The following is a 22758-nucleotide window of genomic DNA, read 5'->3' on the forward strand; positions in this document are numbered from 1 at the left end:
GAGGTATTTGAAAGCTACTCAGCTGGCATTTATATGACTCCATAGCCTTTGTTCAGGTATGTATTTTATTCTTGTTCTCGAGCACAGCCGCAATATTTGTTCTTATGTGATCACATGGGGAGATAGTTTGTCCTTTTCATTGCCTGTTGTATGGCACCACATAGCCTTGTCCACGTTTTTGCTTATGTGTCTGCAGCATGAAAAGTATACTAGCCAACTTCAGATGAGTTTCAAGGGCACCGTGATGAAAAGGGTGGAACAGCCGGTGGAACATGGTGGTTATACCGAATCCCCGCAAGCAAAACTGGAGAGAGGAGAGAAGAAAGCAATTACAGGTACTTGCTCAGAAACCAGTTAGTCAAGGTTCAAAACAGTCACTTACAATGCCTCTTGAGTTCTTTGCTGATTCAGAATAGAATTCTAGTAAGGCAGGCTACTTTTAGAAGCAGTTACAGAGGTCCTCTTTCTAAACTTCTCATTTAAGGATTCTTGTTTCAGACAACGAGCCTGGCTTTCTCTGATGCAGTCTTCAGAAGAAATTTGCCAGTCTGACATTACAAGAGCGCTGTGCTATTGCAATGGTATTTGCAGTGGCATGTGGGCAGAGCAGGTCTGGCTAGTTCTTGGCACCGGTCTAGTTTATTTTTAATTTCTTACCCGGGAACTGGCGTACGAATGGTGCCAGTGACTCAGCTTGGAAAATGCAAGGCTTCCGTGGATGGGCGCCAACCTGCAGGGGATGGCGGTAGCATTGAATTCACTGCAAAAGCCCTTCTCTGGTCTTAAGTAACTGCACTTCCTAACGTGATGGGGAGATTGACCTCTGTTGTATTTCGGGATGGGTGGATTGCTGCAGGAAACATAAGAACCATGGTGAACCTTTTCAGTTCAGCTGAGCCCCTTCCAATACCTTCTCCCCCACTCCCTTTGTCTGTTGTTCCTGCCCTCCTGCACCTCTGTGCTCTTCTTCCCCGTGTCTAATCCCAACCAAGATGCCTCCTGCTTCTTCCCTACCTCTATGGTGTTAACGGATATAGCAGCCTCTCTTCATTTACTTTATGCTCATCAGAATCGTGATGCATCCCCTTCAGTTGTGCCCAAAGGGCATCGCTTACATTTGGAGCTTCAGAGATGTGAAATGAGCAATGATCATTGTAATGCACTCTGGTGGCTTGTTGCCTGCCATGCATTCTAGAAGCCCCAAAGTGCCAGGAAAGTTGAAGTAAGCAATAACCTGTGGCCTAGCAGAGAGGCTGTCAGACATACTGAATGGGCCCCGTAGACCAGCAAAGGAAGGAGAGGTAGGTGGCAAGAGGGAAGAGCATTGTGTGGTTAAGGGAGGGAAGCCAGGGTCTGGGCTGCAGGAGAGGGATGAGAGAGGTGTGTGGATTTGGTACAAAATCTTTGTGGAAGCATCTGTCTATTTAGATACTTGGGTGGATCTGTCGCTAGTCCTCGCCAGACTGAATGTGGTGACCTTAATCTCCCAAATTGTGTATTGCCCTTGCAAAAATCCTACTAAGCTGGGAGAGCGTATTAAAGCAGCATAGCATTTCTCTTCTGTATTTTCCCCTGTTCTTCACTCCTGCTGTGTGTGAAAGCACACGTGTTCCTGCTCCTGACTATCATTCCCTGCCCCGCAGAAACCCTTTCCCTGGCGCTTTCCATGTGTCCGTGTGTCACTCTTACTTGTAATGAATACAGTAGATGTGGCACATTCCGTCTTGCCTCCTCGAGAATCATTCACAAGCGCTCGGTTAGAGGGATGGACTTGGCTGTGATTAGCTGTGACACAGAGGAGAGTGAAAGGAGGTGAACTTTATCTTGGCCTTGGGGAAAACTGTCTAGCCCTAGAGTGACATGAACCAGATTCTTGAAACGAGTTGCAAATATCGAGTTTGTAGGCTCCAAATGTAATTAATTTACATTTGTCACCCACTGGCTGACATCTTGGCAGCGTGCAGAGATTATGCAGGTGCTTTCCTACTTTGGTTCTTTTCATCACTTGTCACCTTGCAAAATATGTAGGGTTTTTGTTGTTGTTGTTTTCCAATTGAATCCATGTAACATAGGCAGTTGATACTTGGAAATATCTGCAAATGCAGCATCTAATGTGATTCCTCAAGCACACTTTCCTGGTGTGTAACTCCTGCTAACCCATATTTAATGTTCACTTGCCGGAACAAAACTTAGTTGAATTCATAAAGATTCAGATTGCCTAGGAGGGGTGAATTTTAAGGATTCTGTTTCTTGCTCCCACTGCTCAGTGTCCAGTCAGGCAAGAGGTTGAGTGTCATCTGCAAAATGCTGAGCTCCTGTTAATCCCATTAAGGAAGTGAGTGTTGAGAGTGCTGAGTATGAAGGAGGCACTCAGCAGGATGGGACCCTGTGGACCTCACCCGCAGCCCACCTAAGTCAATGGAAAGAGCTTGATGGGCTTTGGATCAGGCCCCCCACCCTTTGGAAGATGAACTAGCAGAGATCATGCTTAGCCTGCATCAGAGTTTTGACTCATTCACTTTGTCTACAGTTATACATGCATTTTTACTCTGTGTTTTTTGAGGATTGGCAGTGGTTTAAAATCATTATGTTCTTACTTCCATTAATATCTTTACAGCAAGTAGGTTTACTTAGTGGCAGTGAGAAAGAGGCTTTGGAGAGAGAACCGTTCTGCTAAGCCTGTAGGTATTTAGTAATTTGCTTGTAGCAATTTAAAGCACAATCTGTGGTGACAATGGCCTTTAAAAATCTTTATTATAGTTCCAATGGGAGGAAAGGGAGCAAGGAGGCAGGGCTTTTATAGGAGGGCAGGTTAAAAAAAATGCTAGAGCAGGTTAGGAATGGGGGATGATATCGAAAACAATGAATTGGAAAGAGGGGTCTCAACTGTGCTTTTCTGTTTATTCTTTCCCATAATACCCAATAAATCTTTATACTATTAAAAAAAGAATCCTTGTGACTTTTTTAAGTGTATTGCCTTTAAAGTGCAACATATAATCAACCATTGGAGCTTGCTTCTACAGGATGTTATTGAGGCAAGTAGCTTAAACTAAGTGAGGATTAGAAATTCTTATGAATAAGAAAAGCAGCCACAGTTTGACTAGCTAGTGTTAAAAATAAGCAGTATTAGTTCTCATGCTTTATGGGATAAGCTGATCACTGGCTGGATTAGGGAGACATAACTCCCCACGTAGATGGTGTTGCACAATTACTATGCATTATGCAGATTTGAAGACTCTGGAGCACTTGCCATTGGCCATGGCATATTGGGCTAAATGGACCATAGGTAGGTTTTGACATGACAACTCCTGCGGTCTCTGTGCATAATTCTAGATTGGTCATGCAAGGGGTGATGTGTGTGTGTGTGTGTATATAAGCATCCTGCAATACTTGTGCAGTCTAGTGTGTAGCTATTTGAACATACTATTGTTGTAGCTTAAAAACAGTGTAGTGCGTTGTTGTTGTTTTTTTAAATCCTTTAGTATCCGGAACCTTACAGTGCTGGCAGAGCAAAAGAAACACTGATGGCTTGATTTTCAGAAGCGTGGCATGCTCAGAGCTCCCATTTGAAATTGGCACCTTTGTAAACAGGGCCATGATTTTCCACCCTTTAATTTAATTTCCTTCGAATTCTGTGAAACAGTCTTTATACAAAGTGACCATTGGTTAACTATATTCCTGGGTGCTGTAGAGGACAGAGGGTCTTGTGCTTGAGGCACTTGATTGGGACTCTGGAGGTCTGGTTTCAGTTTCTGCCTCTGCCAAAGAGTTCCTTGGACTAGTCATTTGGGTCTCCATTTCCCATCTGTAAAATGGGGATAATACTTCCTTTGTGTCTGTCTTCTCTGTCTAGATTGGAAGCTCTTCGGGAGAGGGGCTGTCTCGTACCCTGTGTTTGAACAGCACCTAGAACAATGGAGCTCTGATCTCTACTGGGTCTCTAGGCGCTACCATAATACAAATAATAATATTGATAAAAGCTCAAACCTACTGTTGAGGATGAGGAACTATAACTGGATTCGCTGGAGTCCTTGTTTCTAACAGTTCTGTGTAGTTAAATTATGGCATACTGTAGATGAAATGGGCAGCTTTCAAGTCTTGGGGCCAAATCCGTCACTGGAGTGAGCTGGTGTAGCTCACGTGGAGTCAGTTGGAGCTGTTGCTGCTTTTGTAGTGGCGGATGTAGCCCTTTGGCTACTTTCCCCCTGCGGTCATGGTAACATCTGCATTAGAGGATAGGAGAAACCACCATCTTAGATATGCAGCTATCTATATCTCATCCAATCCAGTTGGAAGGAACCTACAGCACATCAAATACTGACTAAATAATTGATACAAATAAGTTTTGGCCATTCCAATGCAAAAACCTCCAATATTAATGTATACTCCCATCAATCACAAGAGACCGTGGTATAGGTTTACCCCACTTTAAAAAAACAACAACTTACAGATAAAAACAGCCAAGGATTTCTTTAGTCTCTCCCCCCCGCCCCAGCTAAATTATAATCTACTATTAGAAAAAAATGATAGAGGTTTTAGGAATTACTTGACTTAAAACTATTAAAATTGGATCTTTTCCCTCTCCCCCCACCCTAGGCCTATTCCTTAATGAGCCTGCTATACTACATCTTCTGAAGATGGAAGTTGTACGATTAATGATTAATCGAAAAATGCTTGATTGAGACAGTGTAGATTTCTGATGCTTTTGTTGTGAATAGCAAGTTTCAAAACCTGATTATGCTCTCGTCAGCAAAGGAATTTACCATTATTGTCTCTTTTCCTTTGTAATTTTAACCTCATTTGGGCTACTGGGTAAGTACCAGCCTTTGGCACTAAACCAGGAGGCTGCCAGGAACCCCATCAGTTATATTATCAAAGAAATGGAACCCCGTCGTGATCAAAGCTGCATGTGCAGTGTGAGAGCTTTCTCTAAGGAAGCTGTTAGAGTGGCTGTTTTAATGTATAGTTTCCTCTTTTCCTTGTGCAGCTGGACTGCATTTTTGGTCCTGACCCTTGTTGCCTCATCACTTTTGTTTTAAAAAAAGGAGGACTACCCATCCCCCATTACAGGAGTAAATTGCTGAACAGAACACATGCATGTCAGTAGCCTTCTCTGTATGACACTGTCACCAATCGTTCAATATTTGTCTAGCTGAATGCTCATGCTGATCTCAGTTCTGTCATCTACAAGAATAGTTTTCAGACTTTCTGCCTGAATTGATGAGCCAAGAAATATGTTTGAATGATTTGGTATCATCTGGACAGATTGGCATGACATTGGGAGGGATGGTAATGAGCTGCTATCAATCAGACTGACCGTAATATGATTTAAATGACTGAGTAGTTATTTTTCATTTATGCTCCTCGTGGCACCAGCAGTTTGGGCAGTTTCCATGTTTCTGTGCGTTCCCAACAGCCCTGTGGAAGAAAAGCTGTGGATTTAAGGCAACTTGTGTCTAAGTTGGTTGGTGTATATAATAGGGCGGGCAAAATCTTATCATCCATAATTCCCCACAGAATGTAAGAAATTCTCCTTTTGGGGCCAGATCCTCAGTTGGTGTAAACCAGTATAGCTCTGCTGAAGTCAGTGGACCTATGCAGATTTACATCAGCTGAGGATCTGGCCCTTTGGGTTAGCGTTGAAAGTTAGCAAGCTCCGCTCACTTAATATAATTGCTTATTTAAAATCAGGTTTAATTTAGAAGCTAAAATGTGGTGGAAAATTAACGGTTCCTAATATATTTTAGCCAGACATAAAAAGAGAGAAATGCAGTCCCCTCCCCCTCTACTTCTAGCTGTGCCCTTTGCATTCTTCTTGGAAGTTGAGTGGAATGAAGTTGTAATTTATTCCCTTATCCTTATAGGATGATCAGGGACAGCAAAATGACCCCAAAACGAATGGAGTTCTCTTCTCTCCCCTTACCCCCCGCAAATATTTAATCTTACAATACTGATACTTTTTAACATACCATGTACAATCTGATCTTGCTGTCAAAGCCACGTGGGCAGACTCTGTGTGCTGTTCGGTGCCCCCGAGGAGGAGGAGGGCATTAATTGGCTTTCAATCCTGGCAGTGTAAGTTAGAGCAGGCTTTAGGCTGCTCTGATGCATGCTGGCTGGAATGGTCACCGAGAGCAGTGCACTCTGACCATGCCTCTTCCAACTTTGATATGCTCCTTACATTGGGCACTGGGCCATCTTTGTCACCCATGGATCCCCTACACAAGGGGAATACCCAGCTGCCCCTCTAAGGCTGCTGGAGCAGCTTAAAGCAGCTGGAAAGAGGGGCTGAGGTTCCAGCTAGTTAATTTTTGTTTTGTTTTCTTTTTTTGGCTTCCCCCCACGCCAGTTTTCATTCTGTCTTCACAGTTACATAAGAATGGCCATACTGGGTCAGACCAACAGTCCATCTAACCCAATATCCTGTCATCTGACTCTGGCCAATGCCAGCTGCTTCAAAGGGAATGAATCAAACAGGCAAATATCAAGTGATCCATCCCCTTTTGTCCACTCCCAGCTTCTGGCAGTCAGAGGTTTAGTGATGCCCAGACCATGGGGTTGCATTCTTGAACACTTTGGCTAATAGCCATTGATGGACCTATTCTCCAGGAACTTATCTAATTCTTTTTTGAACCCTCTTATAGTTTTGGCCTTCACAACATCCCCTGGCAATGAGTTCCACAGGTTGACTGTGTGTTATGTGGGGAAGTACTTCCTTTTGTTTGCTTTAAACCTGCTGCCTATTAATTTCATTGGGTGACCCCTGATTCTTGTGTTATGTGAAAGAGTAAATAACCCTTCCCTAGTCACTTTCTCCACACCATTCAGATATCTATCATAACCCCCATTAGTCATCTCTTTTCCAAGCTGAAAAGTCCCAGGCTTGTTAATCTCTCCTCGCATGCAAGTTATTCCCTACCCTTAATAATTTTTGTTGCCCTGCTCTGTGCCTTTTCCAATTCTAATATAACTTTTTTGAGATGGGGCAACCAGAACTGCACGCAGTATTCAAGATGTGAGCATACCATAAATATATATAGTCTCGTGACGATATTTTCTGTCTTATTATCTATCCCTTTCCTCATGGTTCCTAACATTCTTTCAGCTTTTTTGACTGCTGCTGCACATTGAGTGGATGTTTTCAGAGAACTATCCACAGTGACTCCTAGATCCCTTTCTTGAGTGTAACTGCTAAATTAGACCCCATCATTTTGTATATATAGTTGGGATTATGTTTTCTAATGTGCATTACTTTGAATTTATCAACATTGAATTTCATCTGCCATTTTGTTGTCTGGTCCCCCAGTTTTGTGAGATCCCTTTGTAACTCTTTGCAGTCTACTTTGGACTTAACTATCTTGTGTAGTTTTGTATCATCTGCAAATTTTGCCATCTCACTGTTTACACCTTTTTCAGGATCATATATGAATATGTTGAACAGTACTTGTCCCTGTACAGACCCCTGGGAGACACCACTATTTACCTCTCTCCAGTCTAAAAACTGACCCTTTAGTCCTACCCTTTGTTTCCTGTCTTTTAACCAGTTACTGATCCTCTTATCCCATGACTGCTTACTTTACTTAAGAGCCTTTCGTGAGGGACGCTGTCAAAGGCTTTCTGAAAGTGCAAGTGATCTATATCCACTGGATCCCCCTTGTCCATTTTGTGACAGGGTCGGGCCAGATGGCAACAGGAGCGTGATAGAAGGCAGATATATTAGCCCCAGGTTAAGTAGGTCCCTTTTCTCTGGGTAAGGTAACAGGGAAGGTTCCAGAACAATCAGGAACTTTCTGGAAACAATTAAGGCAGACAGGCTGATTAGAACACCTGCAGCCAATCAAGAAGCTGCTAGAACCAATTAAGGCAGGCTAATCAGGGCACCTGGGTTTAAAAAGGAGCTCACTTCAGTTTATGGTGTGCGTGTGAGGAGCTGGGAGCAAGAGGCACTAGGAGCTGAGAGTAAGAAGGCATACTGCTGGAGAACTGAGGAGTACAAGCATTATCAGACACCAGGAGGAAGGTCCTATGGTGAGGATAAAGAAGGTGTTGGGAGGAGGCCATGGGGAAATAGCCCAGGGAGTTGTAGCTGTTGCACAGCTGTTCCAGGAGCCACTATAGACAGCTGAAATCCGCAGGGCCCTGGGCTGGAACCCAGAATAGAAGGCGGGTCCGGGTTCCCCCCATCCCTCCAACTCCCTACTTGCTACTGGAGGCATTGAACTGGACTGTGGGTTCCACCAGAGGGGAAGGTCTCTGGCCTGTTCCCCGATCCACTAGATGGATCAGCAGAGACTGCGGGGACTGTTCTTCTTCCTTTCCCCATGCTGGCCAGTGATGAGTCTTAACTGAGTGAACGGCAGATTTGAGCCATGAAAGTGGCCAAACTGAGGGCTGCCGTGAACCTCTGAAGCAAGAAAATCCGCCAATAAGCACAGCACAGCTCCCACCAAGGCAGGGGAGGAACTTTGTCACAATATACTTGTTCACCCCTTAAAGAATTCTAGTAGATTGGTGAAGCATGATTTCCCTTTACAAAAGCCACATTGACCCTTCCCCAACAAATCATAGAATATCAGGGTTGGAAGGGACCTCAGGAGGTTATCTAGTCCAATCCCCTGCTCAAAGCAGGACCAATCCCCAATTAAATCATCCCTGCCAGGGCTTTGTCAAGCCTGACCTTAAAAACTTCTAAGGAAGGAGATTCTACCACCTCCCTAGGCAACACATTCCAGTGTTTCACCACCCTCCTAGTGAAAAAGTTTTTCCTAATATCCAACCTAAACCTCCCCCACTGCAACTTGAGACCATTACTCCTTGTCCTGTCCTCTTCTACCACTGAGAATAGTCTAGAACCATCCTCTTTGGAACCACCTCTCAGGTAGTTGAAAGCAACTATCAAATCCCCCCTCATTCTTCTCTTCTGCAGACTAAACAATCCCAGTTCCCTCAGCCTCTCCTCATAAGTCATGTGTTCCAGTCCCCTAATAATTTTTGTTGCCCTTCGCTGGACTCTCTCCAGTTTATCCACATCCTTCTTGTAGTGCGGGGCCCAAAACTGGACACAGTACTCCAGATGAGGCCTCACCAATGTCGAATAGAGCGGAACGATCACGTCCCTCGATCTGCTCGCTATGCCCCTACTTATACATCCCAAAATGCCATTGGCCTTCTTGGCAACAAGGGCACACTGTTGACTCATATCCAGCTTCTCATCCACTGTCACCCCTAGGTCCTTTTCCGCAGAACTGCTGCCTAGCCATTCGGTCCCTAGTCTGTAGCTGTGCATTGGGTTCTTCCGTCCTAAGTGCAGGACCCTGCACTTATCCTTGTTGAACCTCATCATATTTTCTTTACTATAGTTTCAACCAAATCCTCCCCTAAGGGATGTCCCTGTCTGAATCATGTGCTCCTCTGCAGCTGTTGGCCTTCCCTCAGCCCTTAGTTTAAAAACTGCTGTATGACCTTTTTAATTTTTACATGCCAGCAATCCGGTTCCATTTTGGTTTGGGTGGAACCCATCCTTCCTGTATAGGCTCCCTCTTTCCCAAAAGGTTCTCCAGTTCCTAATAAATTTGAACCCCTGCTCCCTACACCATCATCTCATCCACACTTTGAGACCCTGAAATTCTGTCAGAACTAAGAGACGACTAAGGGGGATATGACAGAAGTCCATAAAATCATGCCTGTGTGGAGCAAGTAAATAAGGAAATGTTATTTACTCCTTCTCATAACACAAGAACTAGGGGTCACCAAATGAAATTAATAGGCAGCAGGTTTAAAACAAACAAAAGGAAATATTTCTTCACAAAATGCACAATCAACTTGTGGAACTCTTTGCCGGAGGATGTTGTGAAGGCCAAGACTTATAACAGAGTTCAAAAAAAAACTAGATAAGTTCCTGGAGGATAGGTCCATCAATGGCTATTAGCCAGGATGGGCAGAGATTGAAAACCATGCTTTGAAGTGTCCCTAGCCTGTGTTTGCCAGAATGGGCAACACAGGATGGATCACTTGGTGATTACCTGTTTTGTTCATTTCCTCTGAAGCACCTGGCATCAGCTACTGTCGGAAGACAGGCTACTGAGCTAGATAGACCACTGCTCTAACCCAGTAAGCCGTTCTTATGTTCTCAAAGGTTTTGGTCAGTTCTTACTCCTTTTTTAAATGGTTTGCCAGTCCCTATTTGTGATACCTGTTGCTTAGCAATTACAATTTATTCATGAAAAGGAAAGGAGTACTTGTGGCACCTTAGAGACTAACACATTTATTTCAGCATAAGCTTTCGTGAGCTACAGCTCACTTCGTTGGGTGCATCCGATGAAGTGAGCTGTAGCTCACAAAAGCTTATGCTCAAATAAATTGGCTAGTCTCTAAGGTGCCACAAGTCCTCCTTTTCTTTTTGCGAATACAGACTAACATGGCTGCTACTCTGAAACCTTTCAATTTATTCATGGTGAGAAATCTTTCTCTTTTGAATTTTAAAAGGCCACAAGAGCACTGTGAATGTAGCTTTCTTTTAAATGCTGTGGGGAGAAAGTACATAAAATAAGTTTTCAACCTCACTTGATCTGTAGTCCTACGAGAGACCATATGTTTATAATTTCCATACATGAAGAAAAGCCCTTGGGCAGGGCCTGTGGTCAGTAAATGCTGTATTTTTAAAACAAAATTACTATATTTGGACTGTCATTTTCAAAGCCAGCATTCTGGATTTATTAGTTTCTCAGTCAGATTTCTTCTAAAATATTCCAAGTGGTGGTTGTTAGGTTTGTGGGGAGCGGAGGGTTAACTCTTACTTCAGGCATACTTTTTAACTGTATATCCTGTTGCTGCCATAGCAATAAAAACTAATTCGCACCCTTTCCACACGAAGCTGGCAGGATAGATCAGTGCAGGGGCAATCCGACGATTCCTTTCAGGCAGCTCAGTGTGTGGTTTTAAAGCACAAGTCAAGTAACGGCTGTCTAGGTAGCTGTAACTTGAATATGATGCGACAGAAGAAGACACGATTTAAAATATGTCCAAAAATGGACATGCTGATAGCTGTCATTGCTGGAAATATCTAATGCATAGGTATGAGGGGCTAAAGAGTACAGATATGCATCCTTGCAAAATTACTATGAACATCTGCTATCCCAAGTGTGGGATATCCCCGCTCTTGGTCCCTCACCATGCTGAGAATGACAAATGAAAGTTATTTTACATGCCTCTTTAAATAAGCAATGAAAACCTTGTCTCAGGCAAGCTGGGGGGTATAATCTTTACTCTTTACACTGCAGTAGCATCCAGAGGCCCTAATCAGGATCAGTTAAATGTTTTGCAAACATATATGAAAAAATGCCCTGAATACCTGGGACCCATTGTAGGACCCTGATCTCAATTAACTTTAGTGGGGAATTTGCACCATGTGACTCAGCTGACCAATCAAAACTGGCATTGCCAAGACACCGTCTGGAAAATGAATGATAATAAACAGTAACCGTTTCCCGGGGCAAGGGAATAGAGAACATTTCTAGAAAAGTCTGGTTATGTTCATGAAAATGTTTGGGTTTTTTCCCCGCGTACCAGATTTCATGGGGGCAGCGTTTTTGAATTAAACTTTTTGATCAGTTCCATTAGCCATCATTTTCTCATAACAAAGACCTGATATTGCACTGAGATCGATTTGAGTGAATCCCTGAAATCGCATAGTGCTTCATTGAATCCCAGCACAGGAGATGTCTGCCTGAGTAGAGGTTACTGCCCTATAAAGGCTAAGCCCTGGTCTATGCTAGGAGTTGAGGTCGAATTTAGCAGCGTTAAATTGATTTAACCCTGCACCCATCCACATGACGAAGCCCTTGTTTTCGACTTAAAGGGCTCTTAAAATCGATTTTCTTACTCCACCCCTGACAAGGGGATTAGCGCTGAAATCGGCCTTGCTGGGTTGAATTTGGGGTACTGTGGACACAATTAGACGGTATTGGCCTCCGTGAGCTATCCCAGAGTGCTCCACTGTGACCTCTCTGGACAGCACTCTCAACTCAGATGCACTGACCAGAAAAAGGCCCGCGAACTTTTGAATTTCAGTTTCCTGTTTGACCAGCGTGGCAAGCTGCAGGTGACCATGCAGAGCTCATCAGCAGAGGTGACCATGATGGAGTCCCAGAATCACAAAAGAGCTCCAGCATGGACCGAACGGGAAGTACGGGATCTGATCGCTATATGGGGAGAGGAATCCGTGCTATCAGAACTCCGTTCCAGTTTTCGAAATGCCAAAACCTTTGTCAAAATCTCCCAGGGCATAAAGGCCAGAGGCCATAACAGAGACCCGAAGCAGTGCCATGTGAAACTTAAGGAGCTGAGGCAAGCCTACCAGAAAGCCAGAGCGGCGAATGGCCGCTCTGGGTCCGAGCCCCAAACATACCGCTTCTATGATGAGCTGCATGCCATTTTAGGGTGTTCAGCCACCACTACCCCAGCTGTGTTGTTTGACTCCTTCAATGGAGATGGAGGCAACACGGAAGCAGGTTTTGGGGACGAGGAAGATGATGATGATGATGAGGTTGTAGATAGCTCACAACAAGCAAGCGGAGAAATCGGTTTTCCCCATAGCCAAGAACTGTTTCTCACCCTGGACCTGGAGCCAGTACCCCCCAAACCCTCTCAAGGCTGCCTCCCGGACCCGCCAGGCAGAGAAGGGACCTCTGGTGAGTGTACCTTTTAAAATACTATACACGGTTTAAAAGCAAGCATGTTTAATGATTAATTTGCCCTGGCATTCGTGGCTCTCCTGGATGTACTCCCAAAGCCTTTGCAAAAGGTTTCTGGGGAGGGCAGCCTTATTCCACCCACCATGGTGGGACACTTTCCCACTCCAGGCCAGTAGCACGTACTCAGGAATCATTGTAGAACAAAGCATTGCAGCGTATGTTTGCTGGTGTTCAAACAACATCCGTTCTTTATCTCTCTGTCTTACCCTCAGGAGAGTAATGTCATTCATGGTCACCTGGTTGAAATAGGGTGCTTTTCTTAAGGGGACATTCAGAGATGCCCATTCCTGCTGGGCTGTTTGCCTGTGGCTGAACAGAAATGTTCCCCACTGTTAGCCACGGGGAGGGTGGAGGGGCTAGCCACGCCCTGGGGGGAGGCAAAATGCGACCTTGGAACGAAAGCACATGTGCTATGTATGTAATGTTAACAACAAGGTTTACCGTGAAAGAGTGTAGCCATTGTTCTATAAAATGTGTCTTTTTAAATACCACTGTCCCTTTTTTTTTTTTCCTCCACCAGCTGCATGTGTTTCAAGGATCACAGGATCTTCTCCTTCCCAGAGGCTAGCGAAGATCAGAAGGCGAAAAAAACGCACTCGCGATGAAATGTTCTCTGAGCTCGTGCTGTGCTCCCACACTGACAGAGCACAGACGAATGCGTGGAGGCAGACAATGTCAGAGTGCAGGAAAGCACAAAATGAGCGGGAAGAGAGGTGGCAGGCTGAAGAGAGTAAGTGGAGGGCTGAAGAGAGGGCTGAAGCTGAAAGGTGGCGGCAGCATGATGTGAGGAGGCAGGACTCAATGCTGAGGCTGCTGGAGGATCAAACTAATATGCTCCAGCGTATGGTGGAGCTGCAGGAAAGTCAGCAGGAGCACAGACAGCTGCTACAGCCCCTGTGTAACCAACCGCCCTCCTCCCCAAGTTCCATAGCCTCCTCACCCAGACGCCCAAGAACGTGGGGGGGGGGCCTCCGGCCACCCAGCCACTCCACCCCAGAGGATTGCCCAAGCAACAGAAGGCTGGCATTCAATAAGTTTTAAAGTTTTAAACTTTTAAAATGCTGTGTGGCCTTGTCCTTCCCTCCTCCACCATCCCTCCTGGGCTACCTTGGTAGTTATCCCTCTATTTGTGTGATGAATGAATAAAGAATGCATGAATGTGAAGCAACAATGACTTTATTGCCTCTGACAGCAGTGATCGAAGGGAGGAGGGGAGGGTGGTTAGTTTACAGGGAAGTAGAGTGAACCAAGGGGCGGGGGGTTTCATCAAGGAGAAACAAAGAGAACTTTCACACAGCCTGGCCAGTCATGAAACTGGTCTTCAAAGCTTGTCTGATGCGCACCGCACCCTCCTGTGCTCTTCTAACCGCCCTGGTGTCTGGCTGTGCGTAACCAGCAGCCAGGCGATTTGCCTGAACCTCCCACCCCGCCATAAACGTCTCCCCCTTACTCTCACAGATATTGTGTAATGCACAGCAAGCACTAATAACAGTGGGAATATTGGTTTTGCTGAGGTCTAACTGAGTCAGTAAAAAGAAAAGGAGGACTTGTGGCACCTTAGAGACTAACCGATTTATTTGAGCATAAGCTTTCGTGAGCTACAGCTCACTTCATCGGATGCAGTAAACTGCGCCAGCGTGCCTTTAAACGTCCAAATGCACATTCTACCACCATTCTGCACTTGCTCAGCCTGTAGTTGAACAGCTCCTGACTACTGTCCAGGCTGCCTGTGTATGGCTTCAGGAGCCATGGCATTAAGGGATAGGCTGGGTCCCCAAGGATAACTATAGGCATTTCAACATCCCCAACGGTTATTTTCTGGTCTGGGAATAAAGTCCCTTCCTGCAGCTTTTGAAACAGACCAGAGTTCCAGAAGATGTGAGCGTCATGCACCTTTCCCGGCCATCCCACGTTGATGTCGGTGAAACGTCCCTTGTGATCCACCAGAGCTTGCAGCACTATTGAAAAGTACCCCTTGTGGTTTATGTACTCGGCGGCTTGGTGCTCCGGTGCCAAGATAGGGATATGGGTTCCGTCTATGGCCCCACCACAGTTAGGGAATCCCATTGCAGCAAAGCCATCCACTATGACCTGCACATTTCCCAGGGTCACTACCCTTGATATCAGCAGATCTTTGATTGTGTTGGCTACTTGCATCACAGCAGCCCCCACAGTAGATTTGCCCACTCCAAATTGACGGGTAGCTGTCTGGCATTGCAAGCTTCCACAGGGCTATTGCCACTCGTTTCTCAACTGTGAGGGCTGCTCTCATCTTGGTATTCTTGCGCCTCAGGGCAGGGGAAAGCAAGTCACAAAGTTCCATGAAAGTGCCCTTACGCATGCGAAAGTTTCACAGCCACTGGGAATCATCCCAGACCTGCAACACTATGTGGTCTAACCAGACTGTGCTTGTTTCCCGAGCCCAGAATCGGTGTTCCACTGCATGAACCTCGCCCATTAGCACCATGATGGCCATATTGCCAGGGCCTGTGCTTTGAGAGAAGTCTGTCTCCGTGTCCTCATCACTCTCGTCACCGCGCTGACATCGCCTACTCACCCAGTTTCACTTTGCCAGGTTCTGGTGCTGCATATACTGCTGGATAATGCGCGTGGTGTTTAATGTGCTTCTAATTCCCAAAGTGATCTGAGTGGGCTCCATGCTTGCTGTGGTATGGCGTCTGCACAGAAAAAAGGCGCGGAACGATTGTCTGCCGTTGCCCTGACGGAAGGAGGGGCGACTGACGACATGGCTTACAGCGTTGGCTTACAGGGAATTAAAATCAACAAAGGGGGTGGCTTTGCGAGAAACTGAATGGCCCCTTCAAGGATAGAACTCCAAACCTCAAGGATGGAACTCAAAACTGGGTTTATCAGGCCGTTGATTTCACAGAAGGAGGGAGGGAGGAGAAAATGAATACAAAACAAATCTGGTCTATATCTTGTTTTGAGCCACTTCATCTATCTTTATACATCTTGCTGGCAGCAGACTGTGCAGTACGCCCGCTAACCATCGTCATCTCCTGGGTGCTCGGCAGAAGATGATGCAGTATGACTGCTGGCCATCGTCTTCTGCTGGCTGCTGATTAAAAGACAGTGCACTGCCGGTAGGACTCAATCAACACGAGACAAAACTTAAAAGGGAAATGACCTGGCTGAGTCACTCCCATGTTTCCCCAGGCGCCCCTGACCTCATTGAGGTCGGTTAAAAGAGCACCCTGGACTATGTCGACAACGGCTACCAGTCATACTGCACTGTCTGCTGCCAAAAGGCAATAAACTGTTGCCGTGCAGCAATGCAGTACCGCATCTGCCAGCACCCAGGAGACATACAGTGATGATTAGCTGAGCGGGCTCCATGCTTGCCGTGGTATGGTGTCTGCACGGGTAACTCAAGAAAAAAGGTGCAAAATGATTGTCTGCCCTTGCTTTCACTGAAGGAGGGAGGGAAGCGGGGGCTGACGATATGTACCTAGAACCATCTGTGACAATGTTTAACCCCATCAGGCACTGGGATTTCTACCCAGAATTCAAATGGGCGGCGGAGACTGCGGGAACTGTGGGATAGCTACCCACAGTGCAACGCTTCGGAAGTTGACGGTTGCCTCTGTACTGTGGACACACTCCTCCGACTACATGCACTTAGAGCATTTTGTGTGGACACACACACAATCGACTGTATAAAAAGGCTTTCTACAAAACCTACTTCTATAAATTCGACCGAATTTCGTAGTGTAGACATAAGTGGCTACCAAGTAACTATGAGTTGTGTGAGTTGTACTTTGCATCATATGGGTTACATGGTGTTACCCAGCAACTCTAGAACTCTAGGTTTTGTTCACTCTTTGGGGCAGGGACCATCTCTCTGTTTTGTGTGTGCATGTGTGTGGCAGGAGGGCAGATGGCCAGTGCAGTGGGGCCCTGATTATAGAAACAGTCGTTCTGCAGGCTCGTAACAAGGTTGTGCAGATTTGCTCATGACAATATTTTATGTATCAACCTGAGAGTCATCTTCTGTAATTCATAAATGCCAATCCAGCTTTTCATTGGAGAGGGAATGAGGGAGTGAAGTTTGATGTATAGTGTGCTCAGACCATAATGAGTTTGAGTTGCCTTTGGCAAGCAACGTTACTTTCTGTGGCTTTGTTGGCTGAAGGTAGCGTGGCGGCCGCACAGAAGATCCTCTGCCTCTATCCCTCTAGTCTTGGGAAAGTAATGGTGGAAAGGATTTCTTCCCACCTGTGCGCTGTATCAGTCTTCTCTTTCCCTTGGATCAGCACCAACATTCAGCACAGGTCATTGCTCAGGGGTTGGAATGAAGGTCGCTAACAGAAATCTGGAGTGTGCCCAGCTGAAACTGGTTTAAATATAAAGAGTTGCCGAACTAACGCCACTTCCACCCATGTGCCTAGCGAGGAGAGAAGGTCTCCCTCGGGACACTGAGAAAGGATTTGTAAGGAGGCTCAGCGTATTCCCAGCACTAGGAACCGTGAGATGTGCCCTGGTAGCACTGGTGAAGATGCAGGATCTTGCAGCAGCTTGAGTGTCGTTTCACAGGGTGGCTGCTCTCTCTCATGCTGAGCTCATGCAAGAGAAGTAACTTGAATACAGCTCACTTAACTTTGCAGTGAAAGGTCACCATAAGAGATTGCTAGCCCAATCCTGTTGTTCAGGATTGGGGTTGTAGGCAGGATTTGGCCTTTACTGCAGACCTCCTCTTATTTATACCGTCCTTCACCTTTACTACTCTGTATTTCCATACTAAGCCCAGTCCTGCAATCTGTCAAAGACAAAGCTCCAGCGATTTTCACCTGCAGGTTTGCATGCAGTAGAACTGCAGGATTGAGAACTGTAAGTTTAAAGGGATACGGTTAAATCCCCCATTCAGATGTCCATGTCTGTTGAAAATCTGGAAGAATTTAAATTTCACTTTTTTCACATTTATTTTGCTTTTTGCGTTTTGCTCAGCTGGGACAATGAATTATGGTAGAGTCACTCTTTGATTTCTAGGCAATAATATAATGCTTCCGTTTGGGTTTGCAGCTCAGCAGGGAATACTTAAAATCCAAAAGAGAAAACAGTGTTCATTGCAACTTCTCTCCTTTTTTTTGCCCCTTCTTTCTTTCTCCCTGCTCCCCTCACCCAACAAACTTGGGGTCTGAACTAAATTGGGAGGAGACACTGGCAGTTTGAGCCAACGATATTTTGTAGTGAAATGCTGGAAAACTGCATGAGTATAAGAAAGGCCATTGAGACTCCATCAGTCCACTTGCACCTTCCTGTTAGCAGACTCTGTACTCTGTTGTCTTTATGAATCTGATAGCCAATGCCTACTGATATTTGCTGTCATGGTAACTTCTTGCTTTCCCTTGCCAGAGACAGCTACTTATCGCACACCCCTTTATGGTCAGCCTTCATGGTGGGGAGAAGATGATGCAAATAACAAACTAGAAAGGCAGGAGGACAGAAGGCAAGAAGAACATTATTCAGGTAATGGAGATGGTCTTTTGGGGGAAAACTGTTGCTTTTTATTTCCTGCTGCACAACACCCTCCTTCAGAATTGTAGTGGCTAAAATTCTGTGTGCTCTTTAAATTTGCCCAAAATGGGAATAAGGGGATATAAAATAATGTGTGTTTGCTTGACATTGTGTGAAATGACAAATAATGAAAGTTGCCTGGGTAATACACTTTTAAATCCAGATAAATAAATACCAAGAACACTACCCCAACAGGCCCTCTTGATTTCTGTTAACATCATGGAGGACACTAATACATTATGAAATCAAGCTCTGATCCCCGCTTCACATCCGCAGGTAGTCAATCACTTATGTGTCTAAAGTTAAGTAGAGGCTGATGTGGTCATGCAGGATATGGGCTTAAGAAATTACACTGGAGAATAAACTTGGCTGTAGTTGTTAACTGTGGAATAAAGTCGCAAAGGAACCTGAGGACCATCCCAAACCCCACCACCTTGTGCTCCATGTTCAAGGTCCACTTCATTATCCTGCCTTCTCTAACATAAACACAGAGCAGACTACAAATTCAGAGGGGAGCCAACCCAACAACCTCCCAAAATAAAACAAAAAACCTACCCAAATAAATATTCCACTGCACACACAATTCTTCTTCTGGGGAGTGAGAGAGAGAAAAAATTACACATAACAGATGTTAGTCACGTTGCTTACTGAGGTTCTCAGGTACTACAGCGATGAGGGTGGTATACAAATAATCAGACTATACAGTTACCATGTAATTTAGGCTTTTACAGTACCGGTAATTTAGGCTTTTAATCTAACAGTGTTGTGGTGCCTGTAAGTAAGGTGTGTTCTTCCATATTTTTGTATCTGTAGAAAGAACGAAGGAGATATCCCAGCATGAAGGGGAGATCAATGGTAACGTTCTTGCTTATAGAGATTCCCAGGAACAGTCTGTGTATGCATTCAGAAGAGAACCTAGTTATTTCGAAATCCCAACGAAGGAGTTCCAACAGCTGGCAAAATTGCCTGAAACGCAGGTCCACGAAATCCCGACGAAGGACATTGATGCTGTGGTGCCACCCGTTGTGCAAAGCCATGCCTCTTTTACCATTGAATTTGATGACTGTACCCCTGGTAAAATAAAGATAAAAGATCATGTAACTAAGTTTTCACTCAGACAGAGAAGACCCTTCAGTAAGGATGCGGGTCACACAGAGATGATGTCAGCGGAGAGCAAGGTGGCTGATTGGCTGGTTCAGAATGACCCAAGTCTGATGAGAAGGCAGTCTCCGGGAGATGATGTGTTCAGTACAAAGAGTGATCTGCCGGTTCATGTGAGGACACTGAAAGGTAAGCTGTTGTTTTTCATGCTGGCTAGTCCATGTTCTTGCCTTCCAAGTACAGCATAGGTAAGCGGGGGGAGGAAATGTTACCCTTTTTCTCAGCTCAAAGTTCACAGGGTAAGAACCACTTATCTGTGACAGGTATTTTTATAATCACTATCGACACTTCTAAGCCTAGTTCAGCTGGCAGACGGCCCACCTGCTGGACATAGATGCCACTTGTGATTCTGGCAGTGGAATGTTCTAACCCGGTGTCCACCCGGCTTTATCATGGCAAGTCGTCAGACATACTCATCTCAAACAGAGAGTTTCCATTTCAGATGTTCAAGTTTTTCATCATGCCGTTAAGGCAGGTTAGAAACAGGTTTAACGGTTAGTTAATCTCTTCTCTTGGCCTCCTGTCATGGTAGGAATGACGTTGACCTTGACCTTGGTATAGAGTGGACAGTCACAATCCCATGACAGTGGCAGGGCATGGGGTGGGGGCCAGAGCTCTAGGGGCAGAGTCTGAGGTGTGGGGACAGAGGTTACTGAAATTCTGCGCCATGGCTGTGAGAGAGGTTTCTTTTCCTTAACCGAAACATATCTGGAACCTCCCTCCCCCACTGTTTAACAGTTCCAGGTGAATCCAGGTCACCTGCCTTTGGGAAGAGTCTGTCACCGTGAGGTGTTTTCTGTCATCTCTTGCAGAAAAGGAGGGGAAGATTTTCAAAGGCCAGAAATAGTTTAGTGTCCCACTGCTACTGGCAGTCTCTGACAGTTGGGCATCTAATGTCCATCTGTGTCTTTGACAATTCCCCCCATGATCTATTTGACGTGAGCTAGTTTGGCCACCTCTATCAGCCCAATTCACTGTCAAATGGGGAAAAGGCAACACCTTGTGAATTTCCACCAGTTTGCTCATGGAGGCCTTGCAAGTGCTGGAGGAGCTACAGTCTGTGATCCTCCTGCCTGATAAAGTCAAGGAGGGGGGCTCTCAGGTCCACCAGTGGCTGAGATGCCTTGGATTCCCTGTTGGTTAAATGCAGAGGGGGGGATATGAAAAGTTACAGAGCTTCTGTACTAAAAATGTTACCACTGTTGGTGCAAAACAGAGCTTAATGAGCAAGAAGCGTCCATAAAATAACCAAGTTAACCTTTGCCAGGAGGGTGAAGAAATGATGTGGAAGCCATATACATAATGTTTGGAAATTTTATGGCCTTAATCCTTCAGAAAAAATGAAAATCCTGCAAGTCCTAAGGGGGAGAGAGAATAGAAGTTCAGAGGCGCTTTAGCTATGAATTCCATCAGCCTGCTGCTCTTTGATCATCTTGGTTTGAGTCCGTGGAATGCAATCCACAGGGCTTTTCTTTTGTCTTGTTTTGTTTCCCCTGCTCTGCAGGGTAATTTTTGTCCCGGAGCAAAAGATACATAAACAAGATAATCTTTGAGACTAGTGAAATTGCACAGAATGGTAAAATAATTACATGTATTTATTTTGATTTAAATATTAAAAAAGATGCACATAAAAAGCTCTAGATTGTCTGACGCATAATTAATTTTACAATAACAACAAAAGCAAAACCCCAACCGTATTCAAAAAAGAACTCCATCAGCCAGCTCCCTACAACCCCTTCCTCTACTTCCCACTCTTTCATCATTCTGGGACACAAACCGTCAGCTCTCTTTAAACACCAGATCAAACAGCTGTCTTTTGCAGCGTGCCCACTATGAACTATTCCTTTACAAAGAGAAAAATCGAGGATTGACCGTGCTGGGAGGTGGTTATTAGGGTTACAGTGAAATGTTAGTGTAGGACTCAATTGTGTGTAATCATTTGCAGGTAACAGACATGAAGATGGGACGCAAAGCGATTCCGAAGACCCCGTTGCACCCACAGCAGAAAAGGAGACCACCAGCAGTGACCATGCAGCTGAGCAAGCCAGGCTGCAGCGCCAGATCAAGCGTGACCCCCAGGAAATGCTGCATAACCAGCAGGCCTTCGTCATTGAGTTCTTTGATGATGACACGCCTCGTAAAAAGAGGTCACAGTCCTTCACGCACAGCGCACACTCCTCTCAGAGCGACACGGATCCCGTGCCGAAAACCAAGGTGGAAAAGCGCAAAGCTGCCATGCCCGCTGAGAAGCTTGGTAGCCCAGTGCCACCTCCTCATCTGGCTGCCCAGGCAGGCAAGCCAGCTAGCAACTCCTCGGGGACACAAAGATCCAGCTCCTTTAAGAGAGAGAAGACAGAAGATCGGATCAGCTCCTCGTCATCCTCTGCTTCAAGGCCGTCTGCAAAGAACTACGGCAGCATTGGGAGGAAGTCTAAAATTGCTCAGGATTTTGCTGCTGAGTTTCTAAGGCAAAACTCTCAAGCTGGAAAGCCAAGCGCTGAGAAGCCAGCACCTCTGCAGATGCCAGTGGCTCCACGGGTAGTAATATCGTCTGCACCAGACCCTGTCACCGCATCACCTACCGACCCAAAATTGGTCAAGGCTAGGAAGCATGATGAGGAGGACAGTTTAAGTGAAACGGGCACATACACCATTGAGACGGAGTCACAAGATAAAGAAGTAGAAGAAGCTCGGAAAATGATCGATCAGGTAAAATCACTCCAGGGAACACCTCTTATAAATGTGATCACTGTTGGCTGACAAACCAGGGATTGACCCAGGGACCTCTAGGGTACATGTACACTGCAAAGTGGCAGCCTGCAGCTGCTAATCTCAGAGCCCAGGTCTACAGACTCGGGCCCATGGGCTTATGCTAGAGCGTCAAACAGCCCACTCCCCTCCCTAGGCTTCAGACCCTGAGCCTGAATGTCTATACATCCATTTTAGTGCTGTAGCCTTGTCTGTAGAACTGGGCTCTGAGACGCTGCCGCGTGCAGTGTTGACATACCCCTCGAGTCAAAAATACGAGCTGCGAAGGCTTCAGCTAAAGGGTGTGAGTTGGATGTGAGCTCTAAGGGATTCCTGTCCTCTGTGGAGCCGGCACAGGCAGGATCCTGTCACACACTCACCAGTGGGTTACACAGGCACCGTAAATGGGGGTAAAATATCCATTAAAAACGCATCTGAAAAGGGGCAGGGGAACTTTATAGCAACTCATATCTTTGTGTGCAAAGAGGATTTACATGCAAAGGTACAAGAATGGCCTTGCAAATGTACCAGCATAGGGCAACATGATGCTCAAAATAATGAA

At 45.5% G+C, this 22758-nt stretch overlaps 2 protein-coding genes across 4 annotated transcripts in view; both read left to right on the forward strand.

Annotated features, from left to right (window-relative positions):
- The window catches only part of CEP170B (centrosomal protein 170B), a 98547-nt gene that overhangs the window by 35350 nt on the left and 40439 nt on the right, over positions 1-22758 (forward strand). For all 3 annotated transcript variants that reach the window (XM_073349816.1, XM_073349817.2, XM_073349818.2), the window contains 4 exons: positions 197-335; positions 18126-18239; positions 19101-19577; positions 21394-22157. In XM_073349816.1, the coding sequence (XP_073205917.1) occupies positions 197-335; positions 18126-18239; positions 19101-19577; positions 21394-22157 (1494 nt within the window). The remainder of the gene's footprint in view (positions 1-196; positions 336-18125; positions 18240-19100; positions 19578-21393; positions 22158-22758) is intronic.
- Positions 12082-13868, forward strand: LOC140913433 (uncharacterized). Its single transcript, XM_073349819.1, has 2 exons — positions 12082-12689; positions 13273-13868. The coding sequence occupies exons 1-2, from the start codon at positions 12107-12109 to the stop codon at positions 13791-13793; spliced, it is 1104 nt and encodes a 367-aa protein (XP_073205920.1). The 5' UTR covers positions 12082-12106; the 3' UTR covers positions 13794-13868.

Source organism: Lepidochelys kempii, chromosome 6 (assembly GCF_965140285.1).
Source record: "Lepidochelys kempii isolate rLepKem1 chromosome 6, rLepKem1.hap1, whole genome shotgun sequence".
Classification (NCBI taxonomy): Eukaryota; Metazoa; Chordata; order Testudines; family Cheloniidae; genus Lepidochelys; species Lepidochelys kempii.